The 25,768-nt window shown below is 38.7% G+C and overlaps 1 protein-coding gene across 1 annotated transcript in view; it reads left to right on the top strand.

Moving 5' to 3' along the window:
• Positions 1-24,769, top strand: part of GALK2 (galactokinase 2) — a 48,648-nt gene extending 23,879 nt beyond the window's left edge. Inside the window, exons 6-10 of the mRNA XM_009886136.1 lie at positions 418-516; positions 3,143-3,295; positions 8,310-8,520; positions 17,375-17,576; positions 24,300-24,769. Coding sequence (XP_009884438.1) covers positions 418-516; positions 3,143-3,295; positions 8,310-8,520; positions 17,375-17,576; positions 24,300-24,507 — 873 coding nt within the window. The 3' untranslated portion in view covers positions 24,508-24,769. The remainder of the gene's footprint in view (positions 1-417; positions 517-3,142; positions 3,296-8,309; positions 8,521-17,374; positions 17,577-24,299) is intronic.
• The last annotated feature ends 999 nt before the right edge of the window (positions 24,770-25,768 follow it).

Below are 25,768 nucleotides of genomic sequence, written 5' to 3'. Positions count from 1 at the left end.
ATTAAAATAGTATCAAGTAACAACTTGCCATTTTTCCGTAAGCTACTAAGATGCATATAGAGATGGATTCAACTAATAAATCGGCAAAATACTGGCTATTGGGATGGAGGGGTGTGAGGTGAATGAGGACGGTGGGAGGAGGACAGCTACAAGACTTAAGCATCTGAACAAGGATACTCTGAAAAGCATCTGGCTATAGTGGGTCCAGTAGGGGCTGAATGGTTGGGGTTTTTTTTGCTTCAGAACAAAAGGAAGAAGGGGCCATCCTGGTTGATACCAGCTTTACTCGGTGTATGAGAGACTGCTTTCAGAGCTCTATCATTATCTCCTTTGTTTTCTCAGTAGTTTATGTATAAGCAGTATAAAAGTATCATCTTTAACCTTAATTGAAGGTTCCCATGTTAATGTTTTTTTCAGGTGGAACTTGCAGAAATTTGCACAAAGAGCGAACGTTATATTGGCACAGAAGGTGGAGGAATGGACCAGTCAATCTCTTTTCTGGCAGAAGAAGGAACTGTATGTGGTTCTTTGTAATCTAAACTAACAATGTAACATTAATTTATGTAAACAAAAATATCTTCCTACATATCTAGCAGAAAGACAAGAAACTGGAATACCTTAGTAAGCAGTATAAGCACTGTTGGTATGCGAATGAAACAGGAATTACATGTGTAAACTTGTCTATAATTGAGTATGACAAGTTTGAAGGAATAAGATGATGAAAATGAGAAATGCCAAGATGAGAGAAGAAAAGATGTGGGGAAAGATGTACTCCAGAAGAGCACCAGGTTCCGCACTATTTGGCTAATTCTTCACTGAACTTAGAATGTTTCCCATATAATGAAATCTGAATGGTCGGTATGCCTTGTATTCAGTGCAAATGGGATAATTATCACAAAAATGCTTTCTTGAAACTTCTTATAACCAAACAGTTCTAGGAAGTATTGCCAGGTCCAGTTACAAAGACAATGGAGATTTTTTTTTTCCTAGTTTTGCTAATTCCAGACAATTCTGTGGCTGGATTCTGATGTAGAAGGCATTTAGCTGTCCTAAACGTGGTGACAGAAGGTGGACCAGCAATGATAAACAGGACCTGCCAAGTTATGCCCGAGTGCTTGCAGTGGAATTTACAGTGGAGTTCACCCACTGTCCCAGAAGGTGCACAGGGCTGTGAATGTTCAAACCTAAAACCTGTCAAAATACTTACACTGAAATTAATGTAGCATTTCATGACAACCTTTACTTTACTTTTAATTGTGATGTTACATCTCTACAGCTCTTGTTCCTTAAGGCCATATCTTGGATGAGCTTATACAGAGAATAAGGTATTTCCTAGAGTTACACCAAACGTTTAAATCCAACATGAGGCACATGTATTTTATTTCACATCACCTGTACCTACTCTACACCTTTTCTTCGCACTTTATACTGTTAGTAGTAAACAAACAGCTCCATGAATGCTGAAGGAAGCATCATGTTTTCCTGGCATACACACAGGTGATCATATAAGTGGAGGCTTTTCTGACATGTAGAGGTGGCAGTCAAAAAGACAAAGAAAATGTTGGAAAAGATCAGAAAAGAAATTCTGAACAAACCAGAAAATATCCTTGCTTCAGAGTACTTGCAGCAGAATGCAGTATCTGGCCTCCCATCTCAAAAAAAAATTACACTAGAACAAGAAAAGTACAGTAAAGGACACTGAGGTTGATCAAAGCAATTTTTTTATATGAGCATTGACTGAATAATTTAAAACTTTTCAGCTTAGAGAACAAGTATCTTTGAGGGTGATATTTGCAGCTCTGTAAAACCCCTGAACGTGTAAGAGAAGGTAAATTGAGAATTCAATGTTTTTCGTAACCGAAGAACTAATAGAAACACAATGACATTAGCAAGCAGCTTGTTAAAAACAAACAAGGAAGTTTGGTTTGTTTTTTTTCCAAAACATTCATTGTTAAATTGAGAAATACCGTACATTGTGGAAGGCAAAAGTTTAAAAAGGGTTCAAAAAAGACCTTATTGGATACACTGATAGAGTTTTAGCCTATTTGTAGTGATTAAACATAATAGTCTGATGTGTCTTCCAGTGTAAGTGTAATCACCGTATTCTTTGCTTATGGGAAGCTGGAAAAATACACCCAAGAAAAAGGTTGCTTTGTATATGTCCTTTTTTTATGTTCCCTCTAACTATCCATTTATGGCTGCTGTCAGAAACAGGACACTGGACCAGCTTAGTGATACATTCTGATCTAATGTAGCAGTTCTTAAAGGGTATATTTAAATGTAAGCAAGCTTGTCTGCCTTGATAGTAATTTTGTGACGTGGTCCAGAATCTCAGTGGCAGGGAGTAACACACATGCTGTACATAATGTACAAGCAGATTTGTCATTGTTTATTTAGCACTCTAGCTGCTCAAGGAACTCTCTAGGGGTGAACAATGCCAAAACCAGTAAGACGTCCCTGCTTGCAGAGTTACAGTCTATTCTAAGAAGCCAAAGCAGGGCACATGATTTACATCTTATCCCAATGAAAAACCAGATGTGAATTTAATCTCTTGATTACATTACATCCTGAATTATTTAATTAATGGATGCCTAGCTTATTCCATGTAAAGGTCACAAAACGTTGGGAACATCTTACGCAGCCTGTGTAAGGCATCTGTGAGGCAGGGAAGCCTCCTATGTCAGAAGGAAGGAGACAGTAACTACTGATTTAGTGGAAAATCAGAAAACGAAGGGGGAGATAGACATTGGTGGAGTGGAAGGGAATGTGAAGCCCCTTGTTTCTAGTGGCACGCACATCAGCTTCAGGCAGGCCTGGTACTTTTCTGTAGATCAAAGAAAAACTGTTGTCTTAAACAGGCAAGAAAAATAGGTTGGGTGGAGTTCTGTGAAATGCTGAAAAAAACCAAAGACTTAATGGAAACATTTTAAAATCCAGCTACATGGGAAAGGTTTGAAATGTGTGTGTAACTTGGCCAATGAGGTTAAACCTCTTTTCTCGCTGTTTCATGTCAGTTTTCTTTCCGTAACTGTCCCTGGATTTTCAAGAGAAAAAACATGCAAATTTACATTTGATTTATAGAACTAAGTGCACTGTTAGCTAGTAGTAAATTAAAACTAACCATTCATTTTTCTTTCAATAGGCCAAGTTGATAGAGTTCAGTCCTCTGAGGGCAACTGATGTTAGACTTCCAAGTGGAGCAGCGTTTGTTATTGCTAACAGTTGTGTTGAAATGAATAAAGCAGCAACTTCTCATTACAATATTAGGGTAATGGAGTGTCGTCTGGCTACAAAGGTAACGCATGGCTTATGTCAAACTCTAATGAAACCTTCATCTAAATATGTGCTTTTTTCCACTTCTGACCGATCGTGTCTTTAACACCTGGCTAGGTGCTACTTTAAGTAGCATTTTTCTTTCCAGAGCCAGACATCTCCATCTCTGCAGAAACAGAACTCCTGCCGAGTTTAATGGAAATGCAAGGACTGTGCCCTTATATAGAAGATTATGTGATTTAGTTCTATTCAATTTATTTTGTACTCTATTACAATGGAGGAAATAAGTCTATTTTTCTGCAAAAAAATATTCTCTAGTTAATAAGATAGACTGTTTCTAATTAAAGCTGAATAATGACAAATAATGGAAAGCAACCAGTGTGGTCACATGTTTATATGTATATATGGCAATAGATGTGTATTTTCTAGGATTTAGAGGACATCAAAGCTACTAGTTGGAGGCCTGGAAGTAATATTGGAAATGTTGAATAGCAGCATGTATGTCAGCGTAAAGTTTAAAAACAGGCTTGAATCAAAACCCAACATTTAGGTTGTACTGCCAGTTTACAGCTTGCACTTATCTATAAAATGTATGGAATTTGAACATGAAAAATCTAAGTTCCACTTTGATTCTGGATTTTGTAGACTATACGTTTAGGAATATGTAGATGTAGGGTTTGATTTGGTTTTTTTTACAGGAATACAGTGGATTTTTCTTTGATTAGATTAAGTGAGGAGTAAGCGTAAAGATTTACTGCAGTTATACCCAACACAGTGTGCTGTGTGAAAGAACAGAATTTGGGTTAAAGTCTAGATAAAGGTTTTGAAAACTGCAGTGTGGAACTCCTTGCTGCGAAACATTTCGCCAAAATCTGAGCAATACTCAGAAGTACTTTGAGCATCTGTTGCCATCATAATTCTATGCAAAATTACCGTAGTTAATGCTTAAAAAAAAATTGAAGGGATGATCAGATACTGACAAAATGTAATATAAAATACTGTGTTGAGATATTTTTCGAGGACGGAATCTAAACTTAAGATGACTTTTTAAATGGGCTTTAAACTCAAGTCTAAAGAATACAGCTGCATTTTAGGTGTATATAAGATGTGGTAAAAATAATAGCACCAATGACCATGGCTAAAGCTGCTGTCACTGCAGTTAATAAAAATTCTTATGCCATTAAGAAAATCAGGATAAGGACCTGTCTGTGTGTTGGTTCGGGTATAACTGATAAACCTCTAATTTAGGATAGTTAATTGACTAAGTATGTATTTTAGGAAGCGCTTTTTTTTTCTCTCACAAGAAATGGAGAGCCTTCACAGATGAACTATTCTAAAAGGCAAACTACAACAAGTGCACTAAGTTGTAAGACCTTTTGAAGTATTGTTCCATATAACAGATTTTGTAAATTGAATCAGTTTTCTAAATTGCTTTAAATTATTGGTCCTGTGTAGTAAACTGAAAAGGTGGTAAGGAAAGATTTTTTCTTTACATTCCTGTTAGCTGTGATGCAACCTCTAAAAAGGTACCTTTAGCAGATGCTTGATGTTAAGGAGACTAACAACATACACCTGTCTATTTTTAAACATACGCTACCCAGATGGAAAGTTGCACGCACTATAAAAAATACGTTGAGCCAGGAAAAGACTGTCTTTAGTAACAGGTCACAGTGGGGTGAAGGAGGGCAGGTATGTAAGCAGAAGCAGGGTAGTCTGTTAAGCACCATTAAGCTGATGGAACTATGAAGTAACATGCTTGGCCTCACAATAATGCTTTAAAAGAAATTCTCATTGGTAAGTCCCTTAGGATGGGCCTGTCTTTCTTTTTCTGCTTTAGGTCATTCTAGAATTTCATACTGTTCACAGAAAGCTCCCTGTAAGTAAAGATGCCAACACAACATATGCCTGATGGCATTAGCGTAAAACATTTTGATGTCAGTCAAAGCCAGTAAGCTCTTGATCATCCTCACAAAATTATCTTTCTTGGGTTCTGCTCCTTTCTCTTCCCTTCTGGACAGTTATTCTTGTGCTTTTTTTTTTTATTTCTCTTTTCTTGTTCTAGCCTCTGAATGCTTTTGTGTACTCCATTAAACACTATGTTTAAAGACGCTTACGTTCTGCAGAACACTTACAATTCCAAAGGAAATTAACTTGTACTTAATGCTTCAGAAAACTCACACAGTAGGTGCCGCAGGATGAATGTGAGCATTAGTCAATGCCATGCCCTCCCCTGGTTCACTTCACTGTCAGCTATAAAGTGGTGCCAAGAATGTCTGCAACTGGAACGCCATATAGTTAATCAACTAGTGTTTGTTAAATGTGGAAAGATGCTCAGATGACATTATAGAAATCTAAAGTGTAAGAAAGTGGTATTCCTATATTTACTCCTAGTCAGACTTTTCTTTTATTTATATTTGTCCCATCATTTACTAAGTAGGTTTTCCTCTCAGTGACTTACAGTTCTCCAGTGTGCCTGTGTTGAACAGTAAAGGATAATAAAGCCTACAGATGCTATATCCTGGCAGTTAAGAGCCAGCTGGATGACGTCCACATCTTTAATCCATCTAGTGAGAGATCATCAAGAAAATATCCAACTGTGGGATCAGTAGTGGGGTTACTTTTGTACATTAAATAGATAGGATTTTTCCCCAATTCTGTCCAAATTACAATTTGAGCTGCTGCAGTTAGATTATTTTCAAAAACCGTTTCTATTTGCCCATAACATTTTTCCCAGTGCTGTCAGAACTGAAACTTTGCTGGAAGCAGTATAGACCTTTCCAACAAAGCCCTGCCCACTGGCCGGATGGGGTCAGTTTCCTTTTGGAACATTTGACCTGTAAAACCCCAGCGTAGTTAGCTCATCTAAAATACAGCATCTCCCTTGAAGTATAGAAATGAGAACAGATGTGACAATACACATGGCATATTTCGACAGGGGATTATTTATTTAAAAAGGGAAGTAGAAAAACTTTTGTTGCTTTATAGAACATTATTTTCTGTAAATTCTTAGAATTCTTAGTTCTGTTTAACTTCTGGTAATAAATTCTAGGCGATGCTAAACATTAGGATTAAAGCATGAGGAAAAAACTTCCATTCATTTAGTACCTTGAAGCAGATTTAAGAACACGTCACAAACACGCACCAACATAAGAGATATTGAGTATTTAAGTGAAACAAATGAAGCAATAACTGTTATTCTAATTTATGAATAAGTAAGCTAAAATACAATAACATAAAGGCTGTGGAGTTCTAGGTACTCAGAGCCTTTGAAAAGCAGGCCAGAAGTGACTTAATTACTCTTTAACAAGAAGATTTTCTCACCCTGATTTCTGCATTAGCCACCAGATAGTACTGCTTCTTTCTCTACCACTGAACATACAAAACTGTGGTTTAGATGGCGACAGTGTCATATGATTAGGATTTTGATTGGATTTTGTTTGTTCTGCTCTACTAAGCCTCACATAAATCTTAGCAAGTCACTAGATGGCACCAAAAGTAGTTAATTTTTATATACTGTGGTAAAGCAAAACTGGAAAAGCTCCTGCAAAGGCACTGTTGGAGGAGAGGAGAAGAGTGAGAATCTATAGCAGATAGTTGGGTGGCAGATGTTCTGCTTAAACAACCGGTTTCATGCTGTAACTTTGCACAAAGCAAAGCAAATACTTTTCAGACGTGTATGTAAGCCCCGTTAATTTTTTAACCCAGGAAGTTAAATGGCTTTGCTGAATCGAGACGTAAATGATTTCAAACCAATCTCACTCAAAACCAGCATTTATTGAAAAGAATAACATAACACACTGAGTGAAATCTTGGCCCTGTCGATGAGAGGGTTTAACATTGATTTGAATAGGAAAAGGATTTCATTCCCTGGTCTGGCTGCACTGGTTTAAACTCTCTGGAAACATACAGCCTGTTCTGGCATACTGGAAGCTTTACTCTCCATTTAAATGGTACAGCATTGGAGGTGTGTCAGGTATTTATGAATACAGTAAAATGGCGTTGGTATGTACCTGCTAATCTGTGTCTTCGTCTGTAGTAATCTGTTGAAATGAAAGGTCGTATGTCAGTAGGATCCCACAGTGACCACTTAATGTTCTATAATTCATAACATTAAAAATATTCCACCTTATGAAAACACGAGGAAAGCTGCTTTACTCAACCATTTTCATTAGGCACATAAGAGCATCGGCACACGTAGCAACCTTCTTGAGAACAGCCTCTTTGACATATTTCCTTTTTGGATTTTCATGTGTTGAAGTAACTACTGTCAATTGCCAAAACATCACAAAGATACACAAAGCATGACATCATTGTCTGGAGTGGGAAAACCAGATGTATCTATAACTAATCAGCATCATAGCAATCATGTAGGAACAGAGCAGATTTTGACTAACCCATCGTAACCTTCCTGTAAGGCTCAAAACTTCCTTTAAATTGGATATTAAAAGAATGTACTTAAAATCTACTTTAAACTCTAGAGATTGAGAAAAGTTACGGTTAATTCTCCCACACAAATCTTATGACCACTTGCGTATTTTTAAGGCTATTATGAGCAACGGTTTTAATGACAACCTGAGACGTTCGTCAGAAAACTCCAGGAGCATATTGGAAAGGTCAGAAAGTTTCAAATGTTAGAGCAAATTCCAACAGTATAGAAACAGACTTCTTAGGGACTTTTAGTGTTACAGTATCATAGCATTTGTATAGGCAATTGTCTGAATGTGATTGGAAAAGGTTAATAAGTGCTTGAAGTAAAAACATCCATGGAAAAGTATAAATTACTGATTTGATATTGCATAAATAATGCCAGGAGAGCTTTTACAGATAATACCTGGTTTGAGGGAATAATATCTGTCATTCACAGACCGTTTATAAATAAATACAATTATTATCTGCTGTGTGCTGATAGAAAGTCACTTCCAATGGTTCCCAATTATGAAGTGAAAAGAGCAAATGGGTCTTAAAGGTGCTTATGGACAATTAAATAGTTTTAAACAAGAAGGCAAAATACTTTTGTTTTGTTTTTTGAATTTTAGCTTCTCTCAAAGTCAAAAGGCTTGGACTGGAAAAAAACGTTGAGACTCCATGATGTGCAAACCAAGCTAGGAGTTAGCCTAGAGGAAATGCTGACCATTGTCGAGGAGGTATTACATCCTGAGCCTTACAGCACAGAGGAAATTTGTAAATGCCTGGGAATTAGCCTGGAGGAGCTCCGTTCTCAGATCCTCAGTCAAAACACGCAAGATGGTAAGCATATATGAAATGATGGGGTTTAGTGTACAATGTTTGTATTATATAAAAAGTTTATGTATTAATAAGTAGTCCAAATGTAAGTCTTGCCGGAATACTTACCCAGAATCTTGGGTGGTGAGAGAACTGATAACACAATTTTCATTCTAACTTTTAGCTTAAAATAGAGCAAAATTTTGATTTTGATTGAACTGTTTCTAAATTAGTAGAAGGAGCAAATCACTTACTATTTTAGATTAGCCCATGCCATTTGAGAGTCACATCTAAATAACCCGGGTTTTAATTTAGGGAAAAGTCTAAACTAGGCTTCCTTTTTAGGCAATAGCTCTAACAAACCCAAACATTTTGGATGGTTACAGCATCATTAAAATGAATCCCGTTTGCTGTCCTTAACTGGTATTAAAGACCAGCATAGATGGAGCTTGTGTTTCTGTTTTTGAATTCATCAATACAGGATCACTTCATAAAACATGCACTGGCCAGCAAGTCGTCTAGGTCTCTCCTAAGAAAGAAGTTTCTGTCACTATCAATATTTTTTTTTTCGTTCAGAAAAATGTTGGTGGAGGTGACCAATTTAGTATTTAAAGTATTTCCTATTTATTACTGCTTATGATTATACCATGCAGTCATGAGTATTGGCGCACACAGAATGCATCCTGGATGCATATACTAGGGTTGCTAATAACATTGAATAATAGAGCATTTATGAAATAATTAATTTGCATTCATAAAAGGTTTCCAATTGGGATCAGAATCTTTCTTTAAGAACTTAAAATAATCCTTACTTCCTTGTTTCCATTCTGTAGCCTTAATACCGCTACTGTATTATTATTACTGTATATATTTCTAGCTGAATTATATCCTTACCAGTCCCTTCCATGACTGCTTTCAGGGACGTATATAATTGATGTATATAAATCAGTAACATATCAATGTATACTGACGCGTATATTTAAATAAACTGTATATCTGGAATGATTGTAAACTTTATATATTGACGAAGAACCAGGTCCTGAATCTATAACCTGTTTCGCACCCCAGTGGTATCAGAGAGTCTTACTGTCTAATTACACTGCCAGAGGGTACCAGGATGGACTATGGTATCTTAATCCAGCTCTTTATCTCCACAGAGTTATAACTCTGTGCTGTATGTACATGAGGAATATACTGAACCATGTACCTGCACTTTGCAACATTTTGAGCGGAAACTACAAGGTTGTAAATCTTCTACGCTGTCCCCTTACTGTCCCCTTCATGAAGCAATACAAGACTATTAATTTACAGATGTTTATACTCCTTATACCTGGTTTATAAACCAAAATTCTACAGTTGTGTAGAATTGGATTGTTCATACCGGCTATTTTCATTTTTTTCAAAAATGGAAGTCTGGATAAAAAATTTAAATATAAAATCTATAGAAGAAACTCAAAGGAAATTTTATACTGTGGCTCTGAATAGCATTTGCAGATGTTTGCTGAACAGAGTCTCTTAAACTCGCATGACCATGATTTCATTTGATAAGGCCAATTAAAATGGGTTATGCTGAAAGCCTCTTTGCATGTACAATATAAAATTAAATAACATATTTCTGTAAAACTATACGCAAAGAAGAAACAAGACAGACACAGAAAGAAGGAATCTAAATCCACTGTTTGTTTTTGTTACACACTAAACAAATTACATTTTATGTTGGCTTTGGAAAACCAGCGGCTGTTTCACAAAAATATTTTTCTTATTTCCCCTCTACTTTCCCACTGTATTTTACTGACAATGCGTGGCTTCTTCACGTGAGAGAAAACATACTGACAAATAAGTAATCTCTGCAGAGAATTTCAGAATGCTGATGAACTACTTTGTTCACCAGGAAGAAAGAACCATACCATTTAGGGTATCTTTCTTTCTTTGTACACATTTTATCAACTTTTCTGATAAAATATTATAATGTTAAGGGTAAATTATTTGCATAAGAATCACTATTTAGATAATTTACTGGATTCTGAGTTTTCTCTGTGGCTGAATACAAATTGTCAGTAGTTTTATTTTTTTGTATTATTCAAAGCCCAGTGATAGGTACAAATTATGTTTTGTATGGGCATTGTATCTCATGTTCAAGGATCTGAAAGCACTATGTAAATATTATTTTAGCTTTAAGTCTCACTTCCTCTCCTCTCCTCCTCCAGCGATGATACTGTATACTTATGTAGAGTTTTATTAGTGTGTAAGGCTGACCAGATAAAAACTCCACATCCCAAAGAAAAATGGTATGGACAGGCTTTGAGCAAGTCCCAGGCCAGGTCTGGAAGCACACAGCAACTTTGCATGCCTTTTATGAGCAAGTACTCAAGGATTTCTGCAGTCCCCCACTGTACAGCCCACTTGTTCCCCAGGTTTGGAGAAGTACAGATGGTGCATAAAGCCTCTCTAAACTTCTTGCAGTTGTTCCTTGGCCAACTCAAAATCCTGAGTTTAAATCTCCCTTGCAAATGTTTACACATGGATTGCACTTGTGGCTTCTGAACATCTCTAGAAAAAATAATATTTATTACTTTCTAAGGTGCACTATGCCATAATTTTGGCTTGGACTTGAGTGCTTCACAGAACATTTAGTGTGTGGTGATTGTGGGACATTAAGTATTTATAAACTTCACCACGAAAGGATGTTCTCCTGTAAAACAGTATATTCCTTTAACCATGAAAGTTTTTTTCCTTCTTAAATGATGTATTTTTAAAGCCATTTTTCCTTTTCATGTATAATATTGTAATCTAATTTTCACATTTAAACCTGGGAATGAAATCACCATGGGAGGAGCAGGCATCCATTTGCTGTGTGGATTTGGCTGTTGAACTGCCCTCCTATTTGTCCCCTGGAAAGAGAATTCTAAATCTGTGCTGTAGCTTCAGTGAGTGGTGCTTGAATAGCCTTTCATTCCCACTGCCAAGTAATTTGTATTAACGGTGACCTCAGTGCAAGAACAGCTTCAACTTCCCTTGCAGAGACAGGCGTACGTGAAGGTGGACTCTCAGATATTCTTTCAGGCTGCTCTGGGATACACAGAGCTTTGTCATGTGCATTAGTAGAGCGCCCTTGTCTTACAAGAGCAGAAGTTACCCCCAAACTGGTAGACCTAAGAGCACTTCCCAGCTTGAGGGGCCAGGTACCTACTCCAGCCTCAGCCTGATCCATGTCACGGAGAAATTTGGGAATGTGCCATCCCCTTCCACAAAAGCATCATTTACTTGGGATGAGCCGCAGACCGGTGGCCACTCCAGGCCAATCCTATACAGCTGCCTGGAGGATGCAGGTCTTTGGGGTGTGCCACAGGTTAGGCGCAGGCACTGAAGGGTCTAGGTGAGTTGCAGAAGCCTTGTTAAAGCTAGCACTCCTCTGGAGCAAAAAAATCACTTTAAACCAGTAGTTAGCATAATCTTGAAGCAGGTGTCTGCTAAACGGGTCACTGAATCCAGCAATGACTCGTCCCCTGGTTTATTTTCAGAAAGCCAGATTGCAAACAGTTACTTGAGCAGTCCCAGTAGAATAACTGTTCCCCAATTCGAGTAGGGGGTTCACAATCTGGCTCAAATTAAAGCCATCTGGCAGCATTTTCTTATATACATTGTGAGCCAGAAACCTTCACCCTCATCATGTTCAATCAGCAGGATGCCTAACAGAGAAGGGTACTATTCCACATGAGTAATGGTGGTAGAAACTGTCCCCTACATGATTTCACGTCGGTGAGTTTTTCCTGTTGTAAATTTCTAACAGTCCCATCAGCCATGTGTAGCTCATTAATCTACAGTGAAACATATCTTAAGAAGCTGCCAAAGCAACTAGAAAAAAATATATAGCCTGAAGAGATTGGTCTTTAGCTAAAGGTCAGATAGAATTGTACAGGAAGCCTCTAAAGAAAGGAATCTGCTGAAGTTGAAGTTGTAACAAATACGAGTTGCTGAGAAGCCACAACATTTAATTATAGAGAAAAAAAAAAAATCCCTGTAAACGGAGCGGACAGGTTTGCACACTTTTTGTAAAGCTAAAATTAAAAATATGACCATACAGTCGAAAAGTCACAGTCAAATCCTCTGTTACATTTAATGAACCCACAGTTGTTTGGGACTAATAGCCCAAGATTTTTGTTGTTTTTTAAGAGATTTTATATGAATTTTCAACAAACTTTCATTAATGTTAGTCTGCTGCGTCTTAACAACTTGGAAGGTTCTTGCTCCAGTGTGAGCTATTAATGCACTGAAAAAAGTCCCCTTTCTTTTCAAGGGCATTTGGTGGTTTGTAAGGGAATTGAATCTACTTGTTCATGGATGACATCACAGAAATCCGCTGCAGAGGAACAAAACTAAGGAGCAGGGAGTCCACAAAGGGTCAGCAAGAGTTGCTGACATTCTCTGAAAAATAGATAAGGACTGATAATACAAGGCAGTTAACAGATGAGCAGATCCCTTGTAGAAGATTCGCTGTGGCCTTTTTGAAACTTCAGAAACACAGTTAGTGAGGCTATGACCTGGAAGGTGGATTAGCTGCTCCAGTAGCAGGTTGAATACAGGTGAAACGTGTTAAAAACTTAGAGACAAAATGTCACTAAGAGCAGACCCGGGTATAGGATTCCTTATCCTCCTTAAGGTTTTCTGTGGTCTCATTTTGACTTTTCTGGTGTACTTTAATTTCATCTGATCTGTATCTATTTCAGTCATAAAAGGTATCATCCCTCTCCCTTGAGTCCACAAGAAACAACTTCTGTGTGCAGCTGATACCGTACAAAATAAATCACAGTCTCCATAGTGTCTTTTCAGAAAGGGACAAAAGACTACGAGATTCTCATTGTGCGAGTGTGTCTAGATCTAAAAATCAAACAGTTCATTCTTGCATGGCAGTGAGCTACGCAGAATGTGGCAGAGAGGATACGTGAAGCGATTTTCAAAGAACAGTTTTTGAGAGTGTGATTCTGGTCAGAGACTAGATTTGCAGCCGATACAAATCTCCATCAGCCTGAGTGGCGCTACGTCATTTCAGACAAGCAGAGCACCTGAACTTGATATTGCACAGATCCCCTGATGGAAGAAACGTTACTTTAGACATGCCCTAAGCAATTGCTCTTACATCAGCGTGGCAGCCAGCTAGTTCCATTGCACCAGAGGTTTTAGGTTCCTCTTTAGTCACCAGAGAAATGGATACCCCAGGGCAATCCAGGTCTCGGGTGGGACAAATGGTTCCCTAGCCTGCCCTTTTCACTGACAGAAGATGGAGTTGAGGGTACCTGTACCCCTTATTTGGAAACAAATTTGAGTAGGAGAAACCAGGCCTTTACAGTTTACTGGATTAGGGAAGTATATTTACAATTTCAGTCAGATTAACTAACTGATTTCCACACACTATACTAAATTTAAGGATCCACATGCTTTTAAGAATCTGGCGTTAATTCCCTAGACCCTGCTTCTTTGCTCTCCTTTGAGCACCACAGAGTGTGACAGCGTATAACCCAGTGCTATGCAACACTGGAAGGTTTACTTTGAAGGCTTCAGTTTTTCCTCTTTCAGAGCATTCCAGCCCCAGCTCGGATATAAACTAATCAGTCATGTGCACTTCGGTTTTGTTTCTTTTAACCATGACAGAGTATGGCTTAGGAAATCAGTCCTTTTAAATTGTAAAATTGCGGCCGCATGAAGTACGCAGATTCTGATCAGTTCCTGCACTCTTCTAAGATCACAGCCTCCCTAGCTCTTTGGCACGTCCTATTAATTCAGATTTTATTTATGTGGAGCTAATATACAGGCTATGATATAGCAAGGAGATTCCAACGTAGATGTAATCTTTGGAAATTTCGTGTGTGTTCTGCTATCTTTTATCATATAGATATCACATAGACATGATTAGTTGGACTACCCTTCCAAACAGAAGAGATACAAGAAGGTTTCTCTATTACCAGAAGCATTTGGTGTTGAAAGCTGAAAATATGTGAATCATTTCATTATTTTAGAATAGGACTTACACAGTACAGAGGTGTTTGCTGTCCTGAAGATAATTTTACCTGAACAGTACACTGCCAGAGAGGAAAAGCAAAGTATAAAAAAAAATTTTAAACGCAAACATTATCTTCTCAAATAAAATGCTGCCCATAACCAGCCAACAGCTAGTGTAGCAGTACCAGCCTTTAACCGATACTCATTTGGTAAATGTCCACAAAGGAGTCTGGAAATAACGTACAGCTGCTCTTTCTCGCTTGAGAACTGCCTGAAAGGATTGCTTTCCCATGGAGAGAAAGCCAGAGTCAAGGTAGCAAGTTCTCCCCTCTGCAGTGGCTCTCCTGGGAGTGAACGCTGTCAAGGACACAGCTCGGACCTTCTGGCGGGCAGCCAGTAGCCAGAGCGCCCACTCTGGTTGCCAATTCATAACATCATGAGCACAACACAACCCCAGAGATTTTTAAGGTAATCTGGCCAGTAGAGCATTGCTTTACCAAAGGGTGGTCTCCGAATCAATCACAGCCTTTGGCAAGTCTGTTGCCTTACAATTGAAACCAGACATGTTTTCAGTTCATTCTTTGGGTTACTACTGTTCAATGGTGATTTACAAGAGAGTGTGAGCTATGGCAATCTCTCACGCAACTTTAGATATTCCCTAAACGAATGCACATTTAGAAATCTCCTTGCTCTAAAACAATGGCTTATAAGAAAAGAATACTTAAAGAGAAACCATCCTTAAAAATAGGCCAAGCTGCCTTTCTTCAACATTCAAAAATACTGAGGCATAGCTCTGCAAAACACAGTGCAAGTAACTCCAGCAGCAACAAAACCCAGTGGGGTAAAACACATCTCTAAATGGGAAACCAAAATATGCTCTTCCCGTGTGATACTCTCAAGAAGATGTTTCGGTGGGACACTCCATATTCTCCTTTCTGTCCGAGTTTGAAACACATTCAGGAGGCCTCCTCAAAGACAGCAATGCAGGGTTTCTCAGTGGCAGGCTGTATTGAATTACAAAATAAATATCACCAGAAGCAATATCACCGGTAGCAGAACACTGCTGTGGTCAGTGTTTCTCTATCATTGTAGACTACTTGTGTCTCTCTCAGCACTGTATTTTCAGCATTTACAGTTGTGACTTACACTTACTCTGGAGAAATAAAAAGGGATTATACAGGTGCTGATGAAGTTTTACTGTGTAAAGGCTGCAATCTGGAGAATACATACGAGAGACTTCATACTGGACACAATTTTATTTCCAGTCTTTCAAGGAAGATTTCTACGTAGACTTGCAAATGTAGATTGCCGAAATCATCAGAAGCGGTTCTAGAACTTGACTGTCTCCACGGAACAGCCAGGTGGGAACTCCATGTGTCTGGGTCAGATAGCAAGTTCTGTTTTGAACACAGGGCTTGTCTCTCTTCCCTTTTTACCTCTATTTGCATGTTTCGTCAGCCATTTTGGAAAGCAAGAGAGACCAGAAGCTGAAATGAGGAGAGAGACCTTGGTCTAAAGGAGATGTCACGCGTAGAACGAAAGTGAGGGATGCTCTGAGGTGCTCTAACAAGAGTGTGCGTGAGTTGGGATGAAATAAGGAAACGTACTGCAGTAGGTGCTCCACATAGAGAATAAAGTCCATTTATCTAATATTTACCATCCAAACAGCTCAAGTAAACCAATTTAATCATAAATTAAATTATGTCATGCATGCTTCTGGTGAACAATACTTCCTCAATAGCAGCCATGATATTAAAGCAAACAGAATTACATTGGGAGAGAAAAACAATTAACTACAACATGAGCTTGGGAAAGGCAGAGAAATTCTCAGATATTAGTTGCAAACCAAACCCTCCTCTCAGTAAGAGTAGCTTGAGGAGCCTTTAACCACAGCCATCCCCTTCCTTTCTGTGTCCCCCTGGTCAGGTCTTGGTGGAGCCACGCAAGGTTTGGGCATGCCCCGCCCCCCACCCCTTTCCCTGAGGAACGGCTTTTTCATGGCACAATAGAAAAGTTTGAGCCAAAATGCTTGCAGTAGCCTTTTATCTTAGTAGGCCAACACTAAGCAGTACCTACCCGGGCTTGACATCTCTTGGCATCCACACAGGCAGCACTGACACCCTGGCTGGTAACACACACCAAAAATAAACCCTGAAAACCAAACTGAAAGCACCTGTGCTCTTCCCTGTACCTTAAATCCGGTATTATATACAGTCAGGATGAGCCTGCATCAATTGTGAAAATATTTGAGAGGGCTTCCTTACCTATGCACCAGGAAATACGGATAATAGCAGGGGTTTTGTTTTTTTTTTTTTTTTAAAAGTGGTTGGTGGTTTTTTGTGGTTTGGTTGTGTTTTTTTTTCCAAGAAAAGGTCCATCCGCACAGTTGGGTGATTGATATGGATTTGGCTGGGAGCGCTGACACACAGCCCCCAGGGCCAGCAGGTGCTGGCCAATGGTGGCCTGCAGGGCACGGGGTACATTTCTGGTGTGCTCATGACTCAGTTTTGCTATACCAGCAAAAAAAAAAAGAAAACCCGAAAGCTTTAGATTCATGTCCTAATGCACGTCGCTGTAACTCTTGAACTTGTAGCTTGCCTCTGCAAAGTAAAAGGAGAGACTGGGTCTGTTCAGTGACACAGCAAAGAACCAGAACATTAAGTTATCAACGTGAAAAAATTGTGTACATTGTATTTTGATGAACTCTAAGTACTATTTAAAGAAGATGTAGGTGAGCTTTTGCAGAAGGCTTTTAGCCTGGGGAGTTCTAATATAAAATATAAATTACTAAAAATATATAATTCTACTATGTTTTCGTATGTTCCTTTTGTAGTGAATATTAATGGGTAACTGTAGTACTTGATATTTTCATTTTGTTTAGTTTCCACCTTTAAGTTATACCAGCGTGCAAAGCATGTGTATAGCGAAGCTGCCAGAGTGCTGGAATTTAAGAAGATATGCAACGAAGCACCTGCCAATGCAATCCAGCTGCTGGGAGAATTAATGAACCAGAGCTATATCAGCTGCAGGGAAATGTATGAATGCAGCTGTCCTGAACTGGATCGGCTGGTAGACATCTGCCTGTAAGTTTTGACCACAAGGAAGAGTAATCGCCTGTTGAGAATATTGTTTGAATTGATGAGAAAATATGACATCGTTGGCTATTGCAATTTTAAAATGAAAGTATTCTTGTCTCTTATTACAAAATTAATCTCCTGCAGGGACATTACATGGTCAATTGTTTCCCTACTGACATCTGTGTAATGCTTTCAGATGAAAGCTGCAGTTTATGGCTTTATTACAGACTTTGCTTTTGGACTGACTCATCATCACAAGTGTTACGTTAGACTGTTGGCTATTCTTTTTTTAACTAGAAGAAGTCATAACTGGTTTCTTAAAACATCATCTGCGTTGTTCTCTTTGAATTCTCTAACTTTTGTGTATTTCTTAACCATTTCAGAACTGCCGCCATAGGAATTTCTGGGCATAAGCAAGCTCTTCTACATTCTTAGGTTGCGTTGGAATCATAATGGTATATTGTGAAATGCTACTGCATTTTTTTTCAATTCAAAAAAATCTGTTGTCTAGGGTATCACATAGGTTGGACAGCATTTCACAGTTTAAAAGATGAGTGTGTTAACTGTTATAATGGCTAACGTTCCGCTTCTCCTCTCTGCATTGTGTATCTGAGCTTTTTATTCACTCTCCCTCCCTGCCCCAGCCTCATTCTTTTAGCTGGGTTCCCTAACACAGTTCGGCAGCGATAAAACAAGCCCACTCAACTCCAAAACAGATTCTCTGAATGTCTCTGAATGTCTCCCTTTATTCCTCCCCAGTTTCGTATCCTCTGGCCAGAATAAACCAAGTTTGAGAAATGGCAAAAAGTAAGCTGGCAATCACAGGTTGTTGCATGTAACTGGCTGTTATGATCATAACTCTGCTACAGTGGATGATGAGATCTGGTATAACGTGTTAATACAGAAAGGGAAAACAAATACTTAGTACTCACATTCTATGTAGTATTTCATCCATACCACAGGACCAGCATGAAAGGACGTACACATTTCAGTCCCTCTTAATTTCCATTTTTCTGGTACATTTAGTCATGGAACAGATATGCTATGCTAGCTTTGATGTAAATTCAACGCCTACAGAAGGAATTCATTGGTTGGTGATCATTTTAAGAGTGGCTTGGGGGAATAAACAGCTGCCCACCCAAGCTTTCCCACCACTATTCCATCCCTGCCTCTGCCCCGTCCACCTTTTCCCAGCCTCTTCCCTCATTCATTTCATCACGGCTCTTGGTGATGCCACCTTCATATTTCTGCTCATCTGTTATGGTTCCTACTTCCCCTTGGAGAAGGGCATGCTTAGTTTGGGAAACTCTGGCTTAAGCCAGAGTGTTACTGCCCTGCCAGAAGGGAAACGTCAGGGGCCATAAGTGTTTGCAGGCCTGAGGTCAAGAAATGGTGTTTCACTTTCTTTTAGAAGCAAATACTCTATAAAAGTATGTCATCCTCTCTCTGTATCTTTAAGGTGCCTTACCACCTTAAAAATGAAAGCTACACAAATATTTCTTCACCAGCAACTGGCTTTTTTTTTTTTTTTTTAACTAAGAAATCAGTCTGGCTTGTAATGAAAATAGGAATTTCACAAACATGCAATTTGCCATATGCTTTCTTACTGCTATACTTGGGTGGATTTTGTAAGTTGTAATACCCATTTACCAGGTTTTTAAATTGATAGTATGATACAGATGATTATTTAGGTTAGTCTGATTTCTTTTGCAGACAAGATGGAATGGCCTCCGAGCCAGAAAACTACAAACTTAAAAACTGAACAGAAGACTTTTGGACATTCACAGATTATTTTGCATATGGGATACACATGCTGTTTTTTGATAAAACACAGAGAAGCCCTGGTCGCCATCGGACAAGTCTGATAGTAATTTAGCAATACAATTTTTGTTCCTTCTCTTGGGAGCCAATCCAGTACGTAACTCACAGGCTGTGTTCAGTTTATTGTATCACGTAATGATCACAGAATAGAATAAGCTACAAGAGTTACTCAGCGGGGCAATTCCACCATGGTTATCCCAGCTACTCAAAGGGAACCGCTGATCTGTGTGGCAGAAGGGAGAGCTGTCTCCAGAGTCAGCTGAAGGCAGAAACTACGCTCTACCAAATTATCACAAAGATCTTGGGCTACAAAGTCTTGATCTAGTGCAAGGTATCAGCACTGCCTGTTGTGTGACTCCATTGACAGAGAAAAAGCCTTAGAACTTAACATCCACATTATTTTTAGGTACGGTAACTACCCAGCATTGATGCCTCAGTCAATAGCATCTGATGACTGAGCTTCGCAAAAGAGATGAGACGTTTTAAGTCTCTTCACTTAGGGTATCCAGTTTGAATCATACCAATAGGGCCTGTTCTCAGAAGTGATGGGAGAAAACTATCAAGAAGGTGTAAACTGATAAGATCTGCACTACAGCGTGGAGTTACCTGAGCTACATTTAAATGAGCTAGCACGGATGCTAGCAAGAGTCTATTGCAGCGTGAAGCTCAGCATGGGGATGGAAATTCTCTGTTTCTCATTTGTGCTGAGCTCTGGGCTTTCACAGCTAGACAGCTGCCGCTCTCTGAGCTAGCTGGGGTATCGTGACACTACTTGCAGGCAGTAGCATAGACACAGCCACAGAACCCAAAGGAAAGGACTACGCAGTTAGGATTTTACTAAATTAGATGAAAATTAATCAGGGCATTTCAGTTCCAGGGACCAAAATATAAATAGTGGAGGAAAAGTGTGATGTGTGTGCCCATGTTACATCAGATTTCTAATTTACCAGCAGAAGAGCCCACAGCTAGTATGATGAGCACAGCTAAGCACCGCAGTGGAGTGTCATTTGTGTGAAATGATTTCTAATTGGTATATTAAAATTATTTAATCTGGGTTTTTTAACGATGTTCATTGCACAGAGACAACCAAATTATTTGTTCGTTACTCTTTACAGTCTTGTCCCATCAAGAGTATTTCCTAAGAAATGTATCTTTCTTCTTTAGAAGTTTGATATTCTTTAATGTTTTTCCGATTCTGTGATTAGATTTCTGAAAGCGTATAACTATTCTAGATGAATGCAGCTGAAGCCAGCATCTAATTTTTGGAAACTATTGGAAAAAAAGTCTTGACTTTTCTCAAGTTGTACATTAAAAAACTAAGGGACATAAAATCACTAGTCACTCTAGGAAAACTTGGCTGATGTGATTATAGAAATGGCCAGGAACTACATAAATTACATTCTTTACTTACAATGATATACAGCTGCCCTGTAACTTTAAAAAGCCTTTCCAAAAATACATTCCACAGAATTGCCCGAGTCTAGTGCTGCTCTCTCCTTACAAGGTTTAAACTGTGAAGAATAATCTGCATATCCAGATGTTTTCTGTTTTGCCTAGATCTTTATGTTTTACTGTAAAGCCTCTGCCAAGAAAGAAAGGGATCCATACTTGCTGTGGTTTGTAGTGCTGAAAACTGTAACCACTAGTCGGTCAGTTGTTTTTTCTTTTCTTTTTACTAAGACAGAAGACTTGTACTTTCTCTAACCCATCTCCTGCTCTTAATAGCTGTTTTACCTGTTAGTCTTTGAAAGTAAGTAACACAGAAGAATTACTAAACAATTAAGGAGCAAAAAATCAGATCTGAGCTCTTGAATTTGTTAGGTACTTTTGAAAATGTCTCAGTATCTATCTTAGAGTGTGGCAAGTAACTTACTTTCATTCCCTTACTCCCCATCTTTTTGTTGTATAAATCCTGGTAATTTGTGTTACCAGCCATGCCCCATACAGCTGAAGATAGCTGAATCCTCTCTGATCACTTTTAAAAGATTTTACATTACACCCAGGTGCATTGTGGTAGCTGAGACGACTCTGCATTTTATCAAGACTGTTATGACTGATGATTTTTTTAAAACTGCAGAGCCTGGAGTCCACGGCACAATTTGAAAATTCAACAAAACAAACAAACCCTTACCTTATCAAAAGAAGTTTGCAGCTATTTCAGAGCCAAAACCGCTTAAAGACGTTATTCAAATGCACACTAAGCTACAAAACAGAATAAGTATAACTCCCCTCTCCCCCCAAATTATGTATTTAAATCTTACCATGTTAACGCCATGCTTTCTGAATAGCTGGTTCATAATTTTTAGTATTTGGAGTTAAAAATATTGCACTGCTTTTTTAACCTCTTACAGCACAATTATTTTTAAAATGAAGTACTGCAACGTCTTACCTATCGCTTCCATATACCAAACTATGGGACTTCCATTTTTATTCTTCTTTCCTTTGCTGCAGTATTTATGTTTTTAATCTCATTTACACACACCCCCTTCCTCATAAGATAATACTGGAACAAGATATGTAAACTCTTCAAGAAGCAAATGCCAGACTGGGAGCTGAGCGCCCCCAACACTGGACTGCAGCTGCCTTATCTTTCTGGTGTGCTCTGCCTCCCCCTCTGTTCCTCATCCTCACAGCTGCAGCATAGCCCAGGCGGTGCATAGGGTACTTTCCCACATGTTAAATCCCCATCGCCCACTGTGCGCATGAGTGCTCCATCCACAAGATTATCATCTGCTCATACTTCATAAACGCACGATTTAGATGCCAATGCACAAGAAGAGAGTGTCTGGCTCTGAATCCCACTTTACCGGGGGACAGGTAAAGTTTCAGCTTAGGACTGAACTGATCAAGGAACTGAACTGATCAGTTTCAGACCCATTCCAAAGTTAACTTTCTCATTGACCTAGATCCCTCCCCTGCACCACATCTCCAGCAGATGCAGAATTAGGCGCTCACTTCTGAATTCTTGTGATGTCGGGTACCTAGTTTCCAGGTGTTGCAGCACTGCCCATCAAAACGCTGAGTTCCTCAGCATTGAGCCCAAAGTATCTAATCATATCACCACATTGGAAACTGTTAGCCACAGTATTTTGAAACACAGTGACTTCAGCTCTGAAACAGGCATATTTTCTGTCTACATTATGCTTTATTTCAACTAAGTATTTTAAAATGACTCAGTAAAAATGAGGCATGAGCATGACCACAGAGAATTATGAAATCAGTAAAAGGTTCAGAACAATTCTCAAGGGATTTCAGTTGCCTACCAAAATAAAAGCCAGACACCATCTGAAATCCAAAGTTCTGACTGAGGTAACAGACCGAATGAGTACAGACGGTTGATTTAGCAAACTTTGAAAAGTGGATTGGGCCTTACGAAGTCGATGGGAATTTCCCTATTGATGGCAACTGAGACCGGATTGGATCCTCCTCATTTTAGGAAGTTGCTCCATGGACCAGAAACGAGAAAAATTGCATCAGAGAATGAGTGGCTTACAGGAATAATAGTCATAAGTAAAATAAAACACCAACAGGAAATAAAGAATGAACATAAAATCGAGTCAATATGAAGGGTGGCACCACACAGACACACTGAAGAAAGTGTTTCTGTTCAAGAAGATATGTAAGCATGTTTAGAATCAAACACATATGTAAGTACTTGCTTGAAATATGACCTAAACCTCTACTAACCCAGCAGTATACCAGATTCATTTAACATAAAACGCACATATGAAAAATTACCACAGCCTACTCGGAACGAGCTGTCATTTTCCAATATGTTACTCACATGATGCCATCTCTCCCTCACACACGTTCTAGGACTGGTAAATCTCTCCGTGCGTGGGTATTGGAAACACATCCAAAGTATTTGTTTGCAAATCAGATTAGCTCTCTCATGAGAATAAGATTTCAAATGAGTTTTCTAAATCATCCTGTTGTGACTAGGTTAGAAAAAGAAATTTATTGCATGGTATTTTCTTACTTTTTCTGAATCCAAGTAAAGATCAGGAATGCAGGTAAGCGGACTAATGAAAACAATTTGACTAAATTCTAATGAGATGGCATCTGAATCTTGCGGAGTAGTGGCATGGGATTTGCTGTAGAACGTTTCTAGCAGGCCAGTATCTTCAGGCTGGGAATGGTTTATATTTTGGATGTCATTTATTTGTCATTGTTCTTTCTATTCACCCTCCTTAAGAGCATTTTTTTCTTTTGGGATTAAATTCTTGTTTTACCTCTACTGCTGTAAATCTGTTAAGTTCATGAGGTTCCGCTAAAGAGAGATGCCCAGCTCTGTCCATTCAGCGTAAACAGATGTTTGAGTGCAGTGACTCTGTAGGACTTTTTAAGGGCTTCTGAACTCTCCTTTTCTTGACTGGCACGCTCAGCAGTCCTGCAGAAGCCTGTGAATCTTCAGCATGTTTTAGATCTGTCCTGGAAGAATAGAGCTATTTGTCTTTGCCACATTAGAAAATGGCTTGCATGCCTACATCCTGTGCAATTAGTTTATGAACCCTCTTTTGTTATTTTTGTCATGTATTTCTGTTTTCACTTCTGATGTCTTATGAATGTTGCTAACACAATTCCTTTCTTCTCCTGCTTTCTTCATCTCAGTTGTGCTGTGATCCTTAAAACAGCTGATGCTGAAGCATTATAAAAGAGGGTGACTTTTGGAATTGATAGAAGTGACTATATTACAGTTTAAAGTGTCAGCATTTTTCTTGGCCCAAAATGGTAACTGCAAATTGCTGTAATGTCGCATACAACCAAGTGTACTTCAGAAAAATCAGATGATGTAGATGTGTTTTGAGTAAAGCATTGACTAGTTTCCTATAGGAATTATATATATAACAGATTACCCCTCTTTGGTTTATTTTACGGGATTTTTTTTTTTCTGTTATTTTGTTTTAGGCAATTTGGGGCCATCGGGTCACGTCTGACTGGAGCTGGATGGGGTGGCTGTACTGTGTCAATGGTGCCTACTGACAAGCTGAATACTTTCCTAAAAAATGTAAAAAAAGCTTATTACCAAACCGATGTCCAAAGGTTACCATTGGAGAATAATAGTCTGTTTGCTACCAAACCTGGAAGAGGAGCTTTGGTTTTTGTTGAGGCCTAAAGAACGTAAAATTTTAAAGAAACTATGTAGGGCATTTAGAACTGGCAGTACTTCCCATGCCACAGTAAATGAATGCCTTTTCTGTTTTTTATTGTCATGAGCAGTTGCTATTATCAAAAGATATTTCTGAAGAAGTGATTAAAAGAAAACTCTTTGATTATAAAGTCTTTTTCATACTAAAAATATCTTTCAGTGTACACTTTGATTTACAAAACCTATTGACAAGGAAAACTGAAATCGAAGTAAAGATGATAGTTTGTTACGGGGGCTCTCTCTTTTCTGTTTACCGGCACAAAAGGAAGACGTGGTGGAGCAATGAGCTATTTCGTTGTAGGGCAGGAGCCTTGCAGTGTTTGCAGGGCTGTTCGGTGCTTATTCTCTTCGGGGCCTGGATAATCTTCTGTTTAGAGCGCCCCATAAAAATGGAAGATTAAACTGAAGCATTCAAAAAATTGGAAGGAACTTGCTAAACATTACAAGTTTTATACTCCCCTCAAATAGGATTATTACTGTCGTAGTTAATGTTACTATGGGAGAAGCACCTGCAGGCCAAGTAAAACATTAGGAATACATTACATTAAGCAGGAAAACTTCCCTTCTGGCTATGTTTCTTATATGTCCTTGTGCAAGGGTGACTTGTTACAAAAGTTTCAACAAAGATTAATGCTATCTGTCAGCTGTACAGTATGACAACATACTCCCCAAAGTGAATGAACAAATAATGAAGCAAAATTTGGTTTTGAGTTATCCAAACACCATATTCTAACTGTTGAATCCTAGCTGTGCTTCCACAAGGTACAGCATTTGCATTTTTATGCAAAACTCCTACAAAGAATTAAATATAATCCATTGACCATGTAGAAAAGGCAATTAAAATGTATAAGGAATAATTAAGGAGATTATTCACTCAGTTGCACCAAACAAAAGTAAATAGGTATGACCAAGAGTAAATGTCATTGACGTACTATTGACAAACTCCTCTCTTGCTCCCACTTTACACTCCGGACAATCCCAAGGAGGTAACTGCAATGCCGGGGCCGTACGGCATCTGCAATTCATAACCCATCTCCTCAGCAGGAGAAATGATTGTGGTGTACATCAAGATACCCCAAAGATGTCCTAACCCTGCTTCCAAGTGGAAAATCAGGTTCCTGTGCCCTCTCTCTCCCAGCACACAAACTTCCACTTCTCTGGTATCTGCAGTGAAAACTCAAGAGAAGCTCTACCAGTGCCATAACCCTTGCAGCCGTAAAAGACATTG

Source organism: Charadrius vociferus, unplaced genomic scaffold, assembly GCF_000708025.1.
Source record: "Charadrius vociferus isolate BGI_N301 unplaced genomic scaffold, ASM70802v2 scaffold365, whole genome shotgun sequence".
Classification (NCBI taxonomy): domain Eukaryota; kingdom Metazoa; phylum Chordata; class Aves; order Charadriiformes; family Charadriidae; genus Charadrius; species Charadrius vociferus.
This window is presented reverse-complemented; position numbering and strand designations above follow the sequence as displayed.